Source organism: Arachis ipaensis, chromosome B6 (assembly GCF_059453495.1).
Source record: "Arachis ipaensis isolate K30076 ecotype BB chromosome B6, ASM5945349v1, whole genome shotgun sequence".
NCBI lineage: Eukaryota > Viridiplantae > Streptophyta > Magnoliopsida > Fabales > Fabaceae > Arachis > Arachis ipaensis.
The window spans coordinates 137,769,754-137,786,380 of record NC_142441.1 but is presented as its reverse complement, the minus strand read 5'-3'; the positions used below and the strand labels follow the sequence as shown (position 1 = coordinate 137,786,380).

Genomic DNA, 16,627 nt, shown 5'->3' with positions numbered 1-16,627 from the left:
TTTGAGTTTTAAAAATCTCTTCTTGAAGTTAGAATACAAATGTCTGGGATAGAATTGATGATCCACTCCGAAAAATAGCTCATCAAAAGTTGAAACTAATTCCTACAACATTTACATAATTCACTTTTCTAGGGACATAATTGAATCTAAACACAAAGAGTGGGTATAATATTAAAATCGAACACATCCAAGTGAGATCTAATTGAGAATGAATACATTCAAGTGAGAATAATTGAAAAATATAATCTGATTTGTTAGTATAATTGATAGTAGGATAACATTGAATCACTTTTATAAACGTTAGGGATACAAATAGAACGATTTAAACGTTAGGGACACAAATAGGACTTATCCCAAACGTTGGGGACAAAAACGATACTTTACTCTTTTGATTTTTACCAAAAGTTAGCTAGATTCTCAAACTTTCAAAACTCACAATCAAACAAAATCAAAGCCTACTTAATTTCACCACAAAACACTACCAAATACTATATTTTACCTCTTCATTACAATTCAATCAATTCAACATCTACTTTAATCAAGTCATCCTTCGTAAACTCAACAATTTCACAATTTCTACATCAAGATTCCAATATCAACAACTTTAACACAATCTCACTGGTACGTATTTTTATGTAATTTTTTACAAAAAATTATATTTTTCAACTCAGAAAAATCTATTAAGTCCAAAAATCATATTTAAATTTTTTAATTAAAATTCTAAATTTTTAAATCCTATTTTAAACAATTAAATTATTTAATTAAGCGACTCGATTCTTACCAGACGTATACAAAGTGCTCTTTGTTGCGATTTAGCAAGCACATTTAAAATTTGGTATTATAATGAAACATTTCCAAAAATACTGGTGAGAGAAGATTGGACGTCGGATACAAGAGAAGTGATCGAACTAGCATATATCGACATTTTTATTTCTCTCAACTCTTTAACTTTTTTATTTTCACTATTACTTAATTTATAAAATATTGTAAAAAGTAGAGAACCTTATAAGTGTTTAGAGTTCGTTTGCAAGTCCTTCAAAAAAATACTAATACAAAGCTATTCACATATTCATTTTAAATTTGTTTAATTTGTCTGAAAATTTATTATGATTTTTGGATACTCAATTCACCCCTCTTAAATGTCATAAGCTTATTTACTAACACAATGAAGGATGAACATTAACATAAACTTTGGTTGTTGCAATAAAGATGCTTAAATAGATAGTGATGACCACAATGAATGTATAATATAATAATGAACAAAGACATGAAAGAGAAAGTTAGAATGACATCAATTATTAAAAGATAGTAAAATTATTTCGTCTTAGGTGATCTGAATATGCAGAAAAATGACAAACTGACCATGTGAGCTTAGAACGATAAATCAGATGAAAGATAGACTAATAATTAAAGATAAAAAAAGACAAAAAAATTTTAATGAGATAGTAAAATAAAATCTACATATAAATAATCCAATATAAATTTAAACATGTTAAAATATAATGATATCGTTTATGTGGGAATGAATCCTTTCAATATTTTTTTAATTATTTTGTTAAGTATAATATTTTATATATATTTTTTAGTCTCATTTAAAAAATAATTAATGAGAGATCATATTTTAAAACAATAATTAAATGAAAAAAAATAAAAAATTCATTCTCTATATGTGTAATCTATTCACCGAGTGAGATAAATTTTGTTGTTGTAAACCTCTATTGTAATGTTATCTTTCTCCATTACTGACCGGATTTTGATGGTGTTAGATAATATTACCTTTCTAATAAAAAATCTGTGTTTATCATAAAAAATTGTATATATTTATCGTGACAAATTTTTTTATAGTTTTTGTTTTCTATGCATTTTTTTTCCTTGTAATTCTTTATTATTTTTTCTTTTCTTTTTTATTAAATAAAATAAAATTTTAAAATATAAAAAATAAGAAAAAAGAAAGACAAGAAGATACAGAAAGAGAAAAAAAAAAAGAAGAAAAGTAAAAAAAAAAAAAAGAAAGTAAAAGACGTAAAAGAAGAAGACAAAAAAAAAAAAGAAAAAAACGAGAAAGAAAAAAAAAAAGAGAGAAGAAGAACGTGAACGTGCATACTCTGTTAAAAAAATACAAATATAATAAGATTTTGTTAGACTTAAAAGATTTGTTCACATGCCATTTCTAAAAAACACAAATTGTACTTATCTCGTGGTTAAACATTATCTAGCGAGGATGTTGTGCTTATCCATACTTTCTTCCATATTTTTTAAGGCCGTGTTTCAATAACCTTTTGGAAAGAAAATTCTTATCTTTCAAAAAAAGGTTATTTTACATTTGCATAAATAAACTATTTGGGAAAACTTTTAATTATTAGAAAGTATATATGAGTCGGTTTTATTGAAGATCAGAATTCACATATATTTATAGCTAAATCATATGAAGAATATATTTAAAAATAGGTAACTAATAAATAAAAAGATATAACTAATAGCACCAAAAAAAATGAAAAGGATATATAAACTACAACCACTACTAAAAATTTAATTTGGTCACTATAATTCGACCAATAAAAATTATAATTTAAAAATTAAGTCAAAAAAATATTAAAATTTTTATGATTCATAAATAATATCATTTATGTTAAATTATTGTATATAATTCAGCCATTATACCTATAATTCGATAGTTATAATTTAATTCATCTCATATTATTTGATAATTGTCATCTAGTTTAGAGAACAAATTAAACAAATAGATAAAACCATTTAAGTAAAATAGAAAAATAATCTCTTTATACGTCATTCTTAATAATTCAGAGAAGTAATTAAAATATACATTAAAACTTCAAATATCACATCTTCACTAATATCTTGACAACTGAAAATATTTAAAAATGTTCATTTTTCTACAAGTAAGTCTATATAAAATAAAAAAATGTAAAAAATATAACATACATAAAAATATAATACTCATTTAAGTTGTTTTTCCTCTCTTCTTTAAATTATTATTAACTTAAACTTCCGAATATATTTTACAGGTACTTATTTATTGTCTTGTCTGATATTTTTTAGAGTTCAACATATATTTCATCTATAAAAAAATATGGACAATATCTCTCCTTCTATGATGAGGTATATCTGAGACAAACTCTTTAACAACAAAAACAAATTAAAATTAAAAAAAGGCTAACTTTTATAAGAAAAAAATCACTACACCATATTTGACAAATAACAGTGGTTATGCATAGGATTAGCAGCGGTTTTTAACCGCTGTCAAACGGATAGCAGCGGTTGATATACCCGCCGGAAGATAGCGTGCGGCTAAATCGTTTGCAGCGATTAATAGCAACCGCTGGAACAACCGCTGCTAAATGGTATTTTGCAGCAGTATAATTTTGCAGCGGTTTTTTCCGCTACAAAATCGTAAGAATATGTATGCTTGAAGATAGCAGCGGTTGTTAACCGCTGCAAAATGCTATTCGTTGAAATATTCTGTTAAGATCTAGCAGCGGATTTAAAACCGCTGCCAAATGTAGAGTTACACTTTTTTTTATAAAAAAAAAATCCGAACTTACACTAATATATGCCAATTCTTTTATACTTTATACATTCTTCCACTCAATTGTGTTACCTTATTAAAATAACTAACAGTCAATCAAACTACAACACACGAAACAAAACAAAAATATATGCAAAAGTGAATCATTATAATAATTATTTGAATTCAGTGCATCGATGACTGTAAACTACCGATAAAGTCACCAAAATGAAAAACTACAAATAAATATCTCAAAAGTCATTATGACAGTGAAAAATTAAAGAGTATTCAGATTCCAACTTTCATAATTCAAATCATTAGCTGCCCGCACATCATCTTACAAGGGATGAGGTTGGTGCACTTCTCAAAGAATCCAAATCTGCAGCTATTTCAGGTGGCAAACTATCTCCTTGTTGCTGGATTATGTATCTTAACAAATTTCCCATACTCTCCATTGGCAAACTACCTCCATTTTAGTATAAATTTTAGTGTTCGTAGTTGCACACGTATTTTACCATATATGTTATGTTTTTTAGAACGATATTTCTTATATCATGCGGAATGAATACAGTACGATACTTAACATTATTTTAGCTTTGAAAAAGTTGTTTCACATTAATTATTAAACCATATATTTGGTGTATAATAGATATGGACAAAACCTGAATTTTTAAGCCACGGGATAGCATAGAATATAGACGAGGACTTAATATGTTCCTAGACTTTGCATTTGCGAATGCATCGTCGGATAACATGATAAAGTGTCCATGCCCTCAATGTGGGTTTCAATTTATGCAAACAAGAGAGGATGCGTACGACCACCTGTTGATAAAGCCCTTTCCCGCTGGATATACTTTGTGGTTGCGTCATGGTGAGAAACCATCTGAGGAGAGCTCTAGTTGCACACCGATAGTTGAGAAACCTACACCCGAGGTGAATCCATATCTTCAAATGGTGCACGAGGCATTTAACTTCACAATGCCTCCTGGAAGTGAGGAGACCACAACAGCGAATCCTGTAGAAGACGATGATATAGAGTTGTCGTACTTGTACGATGGTCCAAGTCGCGATGCACATAATTTTTCCGATCTTCTTGCGGATGGAGCGGAGGAGTTATATCCCGGCTGCTCGAAATACTCAAAATTATCTTTCCTAGTGAAGTTTTATCACATTAAGTGTATGTGTGGTGTGAGTGACAAGGCTATGTCGATGATTCTGGACTTATTGCGGGATGCATTTGAGCAAGCCAAATTCCCGTCCACTTTGTATGAAATCAAGAAAACTATCCAAAAGTTAGGGATTGAGTACAAAAAGGTAGATGCATGCCCGAATGATTGCATGCTGTATCGGGGTGATGATGAGGACGCGACGAAATGCAAGCAGTGTGGGACTTCACGATGGAAGCAGAAGACGCGAAAGGGTTCTGTTACGAAATTAAAAATACCTGTCAGAAAAAATGGAAAGCCTCTCCCAGCAAAGACTCTCTGTTACTTTCCTCTTATACCACGACTGCAACGGTTATTCATGTGTAGCAAAACTTCATCTGACATGTTATGGCATAAAGAGGCAGATAATAACGATGGGTACTTGAGGCATCCAAGGGACGCTGAAGCATGGAAAGACTTTGATGCAAAGTATCCTTTTTTTTCCAACGATGCTCGCAGTGTTCGCTTAGCTTTAGCAAGTGACGGTTTTAATCCTTTCAGAGATATGAGTACCACGTATTCCATTTGGCCTATGATTCTTATTCCGTACAATCTTCCTCCCTGGCTATGCATGAAACAGACATCTTTTATACTATCTATGATTATTCCCGGTCCTAAAATGCCGGGTAACGACATCGATGTTTCTTTGGAGCCCCTGGTGGTTAAGTTGAAACAACTCTGGGATGGCGTTGAAACTTATGATGCTAATAAGGGAACCACTTTCAAGATGCGTGCGGCGCTAATGTGGACTATTAGCGATTTTCTAGGGTTGGGAAATTTATCTGGGTAGAACACTAATGCCAGGGCATTTTGGCCAGTTTCACTGACCTTTTCTTTACTGTTTTTAGGGTAGTTTCATGCATTTCCTTAGGAAATAAGCTGGTTTTGGGTAGATATTCACTTACATCTTGATTCAAGTATGCATTGTGCAATTTACATGATTTCATGAGGATTTTGCATGAATTTAAGGACAAATTGGATGTTGCATTTTCCATGACTTAGACTAGAACTTTGATGCACTTTATTGCTTGATTTCAGGACAAGGGAAGCAAAGAAGAACCACATTAGTGGCTACGTTAGTTACACTAACGTTAACACTAACGTGGAATGGGAGTAACTTGCAAAGTTAATGAGAAAAGTGATTGCCAATAACGCTCTCGAAGCCATCATTGCCCACGTTAAGAGTCACGTTAACTAAGTTAACGTGAACTCTAACGTGGAAGAAAGGAATAGAGCCAACGTTAGTGACACTTAACATTATCACTAACGTTGGACCAAGCTCATAAGTGGCCACGTTAGTCACCACGTTAACTTAGTTAACGTGGCCTCTAACGTTAAGAAGAAAGGGGGGAAGCCAACGTTAGTGACATTCAACATTATCACTAACGTTGGCCAAGTTACACTAGGCCACGTTAACTCCCACGTTAACCTAGTTAACGTGGAAGCTAACGTGAGGAAGGGAGGTGACGCCAACGTTAGTGACACCCAACATTGTCACTAACGTTGGAAGGAGCCCACAATTGCCACCATGAGCCACGTTAACTCCCACGTTAACTTAGTTAACGTGGAAGCTAACGTGGATAAGAGAATATTGAACCAACGTTAGTGACACTCAACTTTGTCACTAACGTTGGAGATGGCTAGCATGGCCACATTAGAAGCCACGTTAACCTAGTTAACGTGGACTCTAACGTGGGAGCTAAGGGGCACACTAGAATGTTAGTGATAATGTTAAGTGTCACTAACGTTCTCGAAGGTTGGCAAGCCTACGTTAAAAGAGCCACGTTAACTAAGTTAACGTGGACTCTAACGTTGGGAAGGGGGAGGCTTCTCAACGTTATTGGGAAAGTTGAGTCCCAATAACGTGCGTGAAGGACAAAGAGGCAACGTTAGTGGCAACGTTTGTACCACTAACGTTGAGGTTAACGTGGCTCTTACTTGGGTAAGGAACGTTAGTGAAAAAGTTGAATGTCACTAACGTTCTCGAACCCATATTTTCACTGAACGTTAACACCACTAACGTCCTGAGCTAAAGTCTTTGCCCACTTCACAATTTCTCTCTGCTAGTAAAGCCAAGCCCAATGAAGAAGATAACTGCTTCAAACTCAAGATCCAAAGGCCCAGACCCAAGACTTGAAGAACCAACTAGAAGAGTAGAAGAGTAGTATATATAGGAGTAACTTTGAATTATTTTAGGGAGTTTGGAAAATATAGGGAGCCTCTTGGCATAGAATTACTCTCTGTATTTACTTTCTCTGCACTTCTAGTTTTATCATGTATTCTCCATCTTTGTTTTCATTTTCCAGAGCTATGAACAACTAAACCCTTTTCATTGGGTTAGGAATCTCTGTTGTAATTTGATGGATCAATACTAGTTTTCATTATTCTTCTTCTATCTTTTCTCTTGATTTTACTTGAAAGCTTTCGATCTTCATCCAATTGGGTAGTCATCTTGGAAAAGAAGCTATTCATACTTGGATCTCTTCTGAACCTTGAAAGAGGAATGAAGAGATCAAGCTAGAAATGCTTTCTCATGCTGGACCAAATTGGGTTTGGATGGATATGTGACTATAATCCTCTCAACACCTGATTTGGGAAATGCATGTGGTATAATCAGTGACCATACTTCATCTCTTCTCATGAGCAATTGACCAAGGAATTGGCTATTGATCAAGATTTGAGAGATTGAATTACAAGAAATTGTAATTCAATCACTTAAGATTGCCAAGGAGATCAATGAGTGCATTGATTGAGGAAGAGATGAAAATGAAATTGATCCGGAGAATGCAACATCTCCTGAGCCCAATGAACTCCCCATTTCTGATCTTACCCATTTTCTTTATTTTCTGTTACTTACTCTTATGAGCAATTCTCCCATTCCCATTTACAATTCTACAATTTACTTCAGTCATTTACCTTCAGTGCTTTAATTCTAGCATTTACTTTTTCTGTCATTTAACTTTCTGCCATTTTATTTTCTGCAATTTTAAACTCAAATCCTGGATTCGCTCAACTAGAGCATTCCTCTAATTAAAGTTGCTTGATCAATCAATCCTTGTGGGATTCGACCTCACTCTATTGTGAGTTTTTACTTGACGACAAATTCGGTACACTTGCCGAAGGAAATTTGTTGTGAGACAAGTTTTCTGTGCATCAAACACGTATAGTGGGTTAGCTTGTCCCACGTGTAACGTGGACACTAAGGCTCAGCGACTAACATTCAGTCGAAACTGGTGTTACACGAGCCATCGCCGCTTCTTGAATCAGGGCCATAAATATAGAGTAGACCGGATTAGATTTGACGAACAAGTTGAAAGCAGAGATCCACCAATGAAGTATTCTAGAACAGATGTCTTAAGGCAGCAGTGTAACATGCAAGTTTCGTTTGGGAAGAACCCAACTCTGACAGCCAAAAGAAGACGCATTGGTGAAGATGCAGATCAAGATGACTCAGTTTGGAAAAAGAGAAGTGTGTTCTTTGAACTCCCGTACTGGAAGGATCACATGTTGCGTCATAACCTTGACGTGATGCACATAGAGAAGAACATTTGTGACAATGTGGTCTACACTATCTTAAACGATAGCGTCAAATCAAAAGATAATCTTAAAGCTCGCAAAGATTTACAAAGCATGGGCATAAGGCCTGAATTGTGGCCGGACGAAGTGGTAAATATCATTCAGCAATCTTCACAATGTCGAATCCACAGAAGGATGTATTCCTGAAGGCTCTACAGAAGGTGATTTTTCTAGATGGTTACTCGAGCAATATTGCTCGTTGTGTTGACATCCGGCAGCGCAAGTTGTATGGGTTGAAGAGTCACGACTGCCACATTCTAATGGAACAATTACTTCCAATTTTGGTGAAGAATGCATTGCCAAGTCCAGTATCGAATGTGATTGCGAATCTGTCCTCATTTTTACGAGAACTCTATGGAAAAGCTGTAAATCCTATGCAGCTTGGTGCCCTTCAGAATCATGTTGTGCAAACTCTGTGTCAGATGGAAATGATATTTCCTCCGTCCTTCTTCACTGTCATGGTTCACCTTACGGTGCACCTCGTTGATGAACTAAAACTTGGTGGCCCGGTACATTATCGGTGGATGTATCCAATAGAAAGGTTAGCGTGCTACTATACGCATTTAAGACATCTTTTTCCAATTTCGTTACGTATATACTAAGCGTTATGTCGTATTTATGTAAAAGGTACTTGGGACGATTGAACCAATACGTGCGTAACAGGGCACAAGCTGAAGGCTCAATTGCGGAGGGCTATTTATCCGAGGAGATTTTGACATTCTGCTCCAGATATTTGGATAATACTGAGACTAGAATCAACCGACCAGCGCGAGTTGACGATCGACCTGTTGATATTACAAACAATATAGGATGTACTATGTTCCCTGAAATTGGAAAAGCTTCAGGGGCTGTATCACATTTTGTACTGACCCCAATGGAAAGAGATCAGGCACATCGTCATGTGCTAGTCAATTGCGAGGCCGTCGCTCCATTTATTGAGTAAGTATGCACATGTAATCATTAAGCACGATTATAACCAATTTCAAACACTTAGTCGTTGGACTAATTTCTTGTTATGTCGTAAAGTAAATTTAGGTCAGAAACCAAGCGAAAATTACGGGATCAAACAAGGTTGCACTCTAAGATAGACCGTGTTGTGCATGCAGAATTTCCTTGTCGATTCAAGCGTGAGGTTCGTAGAAATTTAACCTGACCAACTTATTTGTGCCCTAGAATTATAAATTGTAAATTCCAATTTTTTATACGAACAAACTCTAATTTATGGTGCTAGGTTCCAATGGACAGTACTGTACATTCGAAAGAAATGAAGTTGCTGGCATGTGGTCCCATGCTTCAGGCAAGACGGTTTGGGGCATACAACGTTAATGGGTACAAGTTTAGAACTATCACAAAGGAAGACGGGCTGAAAACACAAAATAGTAGAGTTTATGTCTCATCAAATATAAGAAGTTATGACAGCATGCGTGACAACAGAGTGGCTGTTGGTAGTGTTCCATATTATGGAAAAATTGTGGACATAATCGAACTGAACTACAGCTGCCATTTCACAGTAGTTTTGTTCAAATGTATTTGGGCTGATACAACTACGAGCAAAGGAATTAAAGAAGACCATCTGGGCCTTACCAGCGTTAATTTCGCTCGTCCAATTCACACCGGTGATCGAGAAGAGGATAAATCGTACATATTGGCATCAGAAGCTCAGCTCGTGTACTATGTACGTGATGAAGTAGATCAAGAATGGAGTGTAGTGGTTCATGTAAAACCACGAGACTTGTATGACATGGAAGGAGAGAATGAGGATGCTGAAGCTGCTTTTTCTCCTCAACCCGGGTTGAACATGTCAGCAGCAGGTGACATCAGTGATTTACAGTTGACAAGGGATGATGATATAGAAGACCCAGTAGCAGATGGTTCTGATAACATAGATTATGTGCCATAGTGAAAATATGGCAAAACATGTGCAACATTTTCAGAGTATCTGTGTGTGTTTGATAAGTTTAACAGTGTTTATGATGTACGTAGTTTGCTAGTTACATACTATTTGTGTTTTTGTATTTAAATTAAGTTTTCATTTCAAGTTGATTTTAATGAATGCCACCAGTTCCTCATTTCTTCCAACGATTTTTGCTTTTAAAAGTTAGTTGTCAAGGCTTTGTTGTTCTCATCATCATTGTTATTGTTCTTAACCTCCAACAAAGAAAATTATGACATCGAGTAAATTATCTTGAATTACAATATTGTTATTATTGACAAATATAGTTAATATAAAATAGTGTTGTAACAGGAGAAATGAAAACGGAGGATTTTTCATTGTGCTGTGCAGGCACAACATTCGCTAACAAAATGACTTTGGCCTCTCTATTCTCTTCATTGGAACATGCAATTACGATTTTCAGAGACATATGATCCCGAAAGTTGAATGTTAGGTCTTGGTTGGAGGCTTTATCAGCTCGATCTTGTTCTAATGAATACTTGAAAGCGGCGAACGAAGCTACTGTGCAGGTATGTTCATTAGCCGTACCCTTAAACACTTGAGTTAAACATTATTTGAAAAATAAGTATTTTAAGTTGTTATATGCTTATGACATTTAACCAGTGATAGTTGTTCCGTTCATGCTAAAATTTGTAGGAACTTCATGAATGGGGATCAAGGTACGAGGAGAAATTTGGCTATGTTTTTGTGACATTTGTAGCTGGTAGGACATCTGCAGACATACTTGCTGAATTAAAGGTTGGAAATAAATTTCTAGCACAGAAAGTGAATTACAGAGACACAATATGCTTTATAAAATAGACCATCAACTATACATTATATTATGGTGCAGATGCGCTTTAATAACTCGCATGGTGTTGAGTTGGAGATTGCTTCCAAAGAGGAATTAAAGTATATAGAACGTGCTATTAGAGAGCTTCTTTCCAAGAAATCTGTCCAAACTACTGACGAAGGAGACGGTAATAGTTAATTTTGTATTTGTTAATTTTGAAAGTCCTCTTTCCATAATTCCGAAATTTTTTTTCCTTAATAACTAGAATGACTTGGAAGTTATCATTATCTTTTAAGTAGATTAATATGTTGTTGGTTGTATGTTCATATATTCAGTGTCAGCTGAATATTCAGGCGAAATAGTTGCTGACACTCTAGATGGAACAGACACTGATTCAGAAGACGATTTAGATGCTATCTCCTCCGGTGGATATGACATCTCCAGGGATGTTGAGCTTAATAGGGTTCCAGAAGAAGACGATGAAATTTTAAACACCCAACACAGAGAAGATGCCGTACATGCTGCAAAAAGGGTTTCGATCTGAACAAGATGCCATGGTTTGGAGATGACTTATCAGATCTGTTATCACGTCACTGCAGCGCTTTTTTGACAGAGTATTTCTGGCCAGGTCAATACGATGTTGATGAGAAATTTTGACTCAAAACTTGTTTGTCTACTTTAGTAATTCTGATTTTTATGCTCCATTGAACTTTGTTTTGAGTATATGAAATCGGACGTTCACTTGATTTTTATGTTACCAGTTATGGTTAAATACAAACTCAAAATGGCTGATACTATAAGAGAAAACTTGATTCGTAAATTCGTTTTTAGTTATTCATGTATAAATTTTTTTTAATTAATGAATTATTTTTTATGTAACACAATATTGAAAATTTATTTAATGCATTAATTAAGTTGCAGTATTTGAACCTTATTTTTTCGTTAAAAAAAATAGCGAGGATTAGAACAGTTATAAGAAGGCAATAATGTTTATACAAAAAAAATTTAAGTTACAAAGAATATTGCAACGGTTGAAAAAAAATCGCTGCAAAACGAGTATCAATGTAGTCAACAACTGGACATTTAGCAGGGGTTACAGAAAAACCGCTGAAAAATGACATTATTTAGCAGCGTCCCCGCAAACCACTACAAAAACCGCTACGAAATGGATACATTTTGCAGCGGTTACCAAAAAAACGCTGCAAAATATGATCATTTGGTAGCGTCTCCTAAAATCGCTACAAGAACTGCTGGCATATTTTATTTAGCAGCGGTTTAATAAAATTGCTACTAAATAACCGTCGCTATCTATCGGTTTTCTTGTCATTAATGAAAAAATTATATTATACTTCTTTTAATAATGATTAATAAAAATGTTATATGCATTTAAAATATAAATCACTAAAATAATCTGTAACACCCTCATTACCAGAATGTCACGCTTCCACCTGCGCTACTCTGATAGCAATAAGTATTACGACTACTTTATATACTTAATATTAAAATAGGAGCCTATGACTCAACACCGTATCGCTGATTTCTTTGAAAACTGGAAATAAATATTTTATCTTAAAAAAAACAAGCAGGCATAGATTCATATACAAGACTTCTTACATAATATTTTATAATATAATATATATAAATCATACAAACTCCTATCCCTCTTACAAAATTGTAATAACAAAGACGAGGGAAGAAAATAATCTAATTAATACAACAACATATAAAACCAAACGCAGTTTAACTCTTCTTAATGCTTCTTCATCCGGTTCCTGAAAAGGTAAAGCTGTAGGGGGGTGAGAACCTAACCACATGGCCTCACCATGGAGTTTCAAAGTTGTCATAAGAAGATATTCAACAAGAAAATTGTTTTCTAGCTCAGTGATTATCATTGCCTTATGAATCTTTTAAAAACCAATAGATAATCGTTCAAAACCTTTTCAAAGAAACAATGTTTAATCTTTCAGGAATCCGAAACCTTTCCTTTCTTATAAGAAGATCTCAATCAAAAACCAACTACGCAATCAAACAACACAATCATTAATTCAGCACCCAAGTTCATTCTCAAATGTAGCACGCCAGGACAAACACAGGCAAGACAGACAAGGAAAGCACAAGTAGGCAGCAGTTACATCAAATAGTTCAAGTAGCAGTTAAGAACAGTTTAGCAATTAGGCAAACCAAAACAAGTTCAAACCCAAGCAAAGCATACAAATGCATATGATGCATGCCTGTCCTATGGCTGATGAGGCTCATCTGTCGGTTATCCAGCCAACCCGACAAGTCTGAATTGTCCTTAGACTGTCCCCCGACATGCATCCCCAAGAGTCTATGCATAGCTTTTTCTCAAATAATCAATAATGCTCAATGGGGGTAACATTCCCGGGAATTTATATAGTACCCGGTCACACTTACGTCGTAGGGTCAACAGAGTATCGAGTTTTCAACCTAGTACACGTGGTGGCAAGCCACGGCACTTAATCCAGGGAACCTCGTATCTCAGATATTTTAAATTCATAAGCCTATAAATAATTTAAAGATCATATCTCAACATTCTCAACATCATAATCATTCATCAATCCAAATCTCATTTCCAAATTCATTCAAAAACCATATTTCAAGAAAAATCCTCATCAATCCTCATCATCCTTCTTTCCATCCCATTCATTAACAATCCTAATTCAAAACATAATTCTTTCTTTGATAAATAAATCAATCTTAAAACATAGAATGTTTAAAAACAAATCTTTTTAATTAATTACTTCAAATAAAACTTCCAATTTTATAAAATTTCAGCAGCATTTCCTTTAGAACTCGGACACTGCCACCCTTTTCGGGTCCCATCCAAACATTTCTCAAATCCTTTCTCAACCATTTCCAAATCTCAATCACTTTCCAAAATTTAACCAATTCCAGTATCAAAGTATTTTTAAATCAGACCAATTCCAATAATAAAACACTTTTTAAAGTCAAACCAGCTCAAATATTAAATTATTTATAAAATCAGACCGATTCAAAATCAAACCGCTTTAACTTCAAACCAAGAAAACCACTTTTCATAATAATCAAGTAAATAACCTTCCAAATCCATTTCTTATCAACAACCGTACTTCACTCAAGCAATCAAGCACCCAATAATCCAGTCCAACAAACCATCACATCCACAAGACAAATATAATCACAGAAATATATCTTTTTGCATCAATATCTATTTATCACAACTCTGTAATGTAAATTAGATTTTAAAAAAAACCCCTACCTCGACTCGTCGAAACCATAACTCAAAACGCGTCAACGAAACTATTTCTCTTAACTCAAAACCAACAGCAACCGCAAACTTGGTCCCTGATTACTTTCGCAGCATTCACAGCAACTTAAAAGCGACATGCAACGCTCAAAACACGACCCTACGTTACCAGAACCTCACAGTTTATAACCAAACATAGCAGAATATTAACACGGGTTTTCGAAACATAAATACTCACCGAACTAAGAAAATGAAACAGCGACGGTCGTTGAACCGGTTTGGCGGCAGCTCCGGCAACCACCTTGAACAGTAGCGGTAACCAGAACCCCGGCAATGGCGACTGAAATAGACATACAGCGATGATTAAGCTCCCGAAAATTCAAAGGAAACAAAAACCAACTTAAAACCTTACCGGCGGCAGATCTCAGTGGCGGCAGAGGTGTTCTCCGGCGGCAGAAGCGGCGGTAACAAGCTCCTCTCCCACGGGCTCCTTCTCCCTCCTGCGTTTGGCTCGGCGGCGACGGAGGTCTCTTCTCCTTCTTCTGCCCGCGACCAGCCTCGACGGTGACGGACCCAGAGGCAGCGACATCACATGCGCAGCAGCAGCAGCCCGCGATGATGAGATGGCGGCAACTCTGCACGGTGACGACGGAAGCTTCGAGGACAGTGACCCGCGGCCTTCTCCTCGCGCGCATCTCTTCCTCCGCAACGGGGGAGCAAGCTCGGCGGCGACCATGGAGGTGCGGATGGTGGTGACAGGCTTCATCACCGACTGCGGCGATGGCTGGCGCGACGATGGCAGTGATGCGACGGTCACGACGGTCCCAGGCTTGCGACTCTCGCCCTCCACATCGCTTTCTCTCTCTCGTGAACTCTCTCTTCGCGACTCAGCTCTATGACGGTGACTCAATGGCCACAGTGACGGGATAGCGGTGGCGGCGCAGCAGATCCCTCTCCTCTTCCCCGTCGTTCTCTTTCTCTCGGTTCCCAAACGCTCTCTCTCTTTTCCCTTTCCATTCAGCTCCCTCACTCCAACTCTCTGTCTCTCTTTTCTTTCTTTTGTTTTTTTTTTTACTGCTGTTGTGTAGTGTGTGCTAGATTAGGAAGAAAAGGAAAGGGTAAAAGGGTAAAGGCGGCTAGTTTAGGGAATTTAAGGTTAGTGTCTCAATTAGGGTTTTGTATAATTGGATTTAGGGATAATTCGGTAATTTTATAAAAATTAGGAGAATAAAGTAATAATTTGAAACCAAATTTAATCCAATAATAATATTTGTAAAAATACTATTTAATTATTAACTTTATTTATTTTCAAATAAATATTCTAATTCAATAATTAAAGATAACATAATTAATTTTTTTTAAAATCATAAAATAGAGTTCAAAATCTAATTATTCAACTTAAACCATTTATCTAAAATTCTCATTATTTTTCAATTACTCAAACTTTCAAATCAATAATAAGAAAATGTCCAATCAATATATAAATTTCTAAAATTAATATCCTGAATAAATAAAATAAATCATAATTAATTTATTATTTAATTTCTAAAAATCTAGGTCTATATATATATATATATAGAGAGAGAGAGAGGGGTATGTTATTTAATTTATTTTTAATATATAATATATATTTATTTTAATATATATTTTTTAAAGAAATAATTAATTTAATTATTAATTTATATACATATTACATAACTGAATGATTAATCATTGAGTATCTTACTCTTACCTTATAAATTCTTACTTTAAAAAAGTGAAATGATTTAATATTATATAAACATATTAATTAAGTATTAAAGACTCTTAACTTTTATTCATTATTAAATAAGATATGAATTTTACTTACAATGAAATCACATCTTATATATCTTATATATCTATATCTAACCGTTGATGAAATAGTTAGGTTACATTTGGTAAAATATTTTGTATTTAATAAATAAAAATATCAACGTGTATTTGTATGCATTTGTCATTTGTAACTTTTTAAAGTTGAGATATTTTTGAAAATACCCGAGGAAGTATTTTTTGAATTATTTTATATTTATTAAAATTTTAAAAAATATAATTTAATATAGTAATAAATATTTATTTTTATTTTTATTATTTTTACATCTATTCAAATTATTTTAAATTTAAAAATAAAAATTGACCCACATATAATATAATAAAAATTTAATTTTAATATACTGATCATTTAAATAATTTTATATGATTATCCAATTAAATTTATACGTTGATAAGATAATTTTTTTAAGTAGTATATTATAAAAATTATTTATTATATATAAAAGTCTTACACTAATTAACAAAAATAATCCATAAAAATTAAGATAATAAATAC

The 16,627-nt window shown here is 34.3% G+C and overlaps 2 protein-coding genes across 2 annotated transcripts; both read left to right on the top strand.

Annotated features, from left to right (window-relative positions):
• Nucleotides 1–4,237: 4,237 nt before the first annotated feature.
• On the top strand, nucleotides 4,238–5,521 carry LOC107647466 (uncharacterized). The gene has a single exon (XM_016351536.1). The coding sequence runs from the start codon at nucleotides 4,238–4,240 to the stop codon at nucleotides 5,519–5,521; it is 1,284 nt and encodes a 427-aa protein (XP_016207022.1).
• A 2,540-nt stretch (nucleotides 5,522–8,061) lies between these two features.
• Nucleotides 8,062–10,207, top strand: LOC107647464 (uncharacterized). Its single transcript, XM_016351535.1, has 5 exons — nucleotides 8,062–8,397; nucleotides 8,439–8,848; nucleotides 8,935–9,246; nucleotides 9,343–9,439; nucleotides 9,539–10,207. Exons 1-5 carry the CDS (start codon nucleotides 8,062–8,064, stop codon nucleotides 10,205–10,207), a joined length of 1,824 nt encoding a protein of 607 aa, XP_016207021.1.
• Nucleotides 10,208–16,627: the final 6,420 nt, after the last annotated feature.

Coding starts and splice junctions, on each gene's coding strand:
- LOC107647466 (XM_016351536.1), top strand. CDS start 4,238: ATGTTCCTAGACTTTGCATTTGCGAATGCATCGTCGGATAACATGATA.
- LOC107647464 (XM_016351535.1), top strand. CDS start 8,062: ATGAAGTATTCTAGAACAGATGTCTTAAGGCAGCAGTGTAACATGCAA. Junction 8,849..8,934: donor TGGATGTATCCAATAGAAAG/GTTAGCGTGCTA, acceptor TTTATGTAAAAG/GTACTTGGGACGATTGAACC. Junction 9,247..9,342: donor GCCGTCGCTCCATTTATTGA/GTAAGTATGCAC, acceptor AAGTAAATTTAG/GTCAGAAACCAAGCGAAAAT.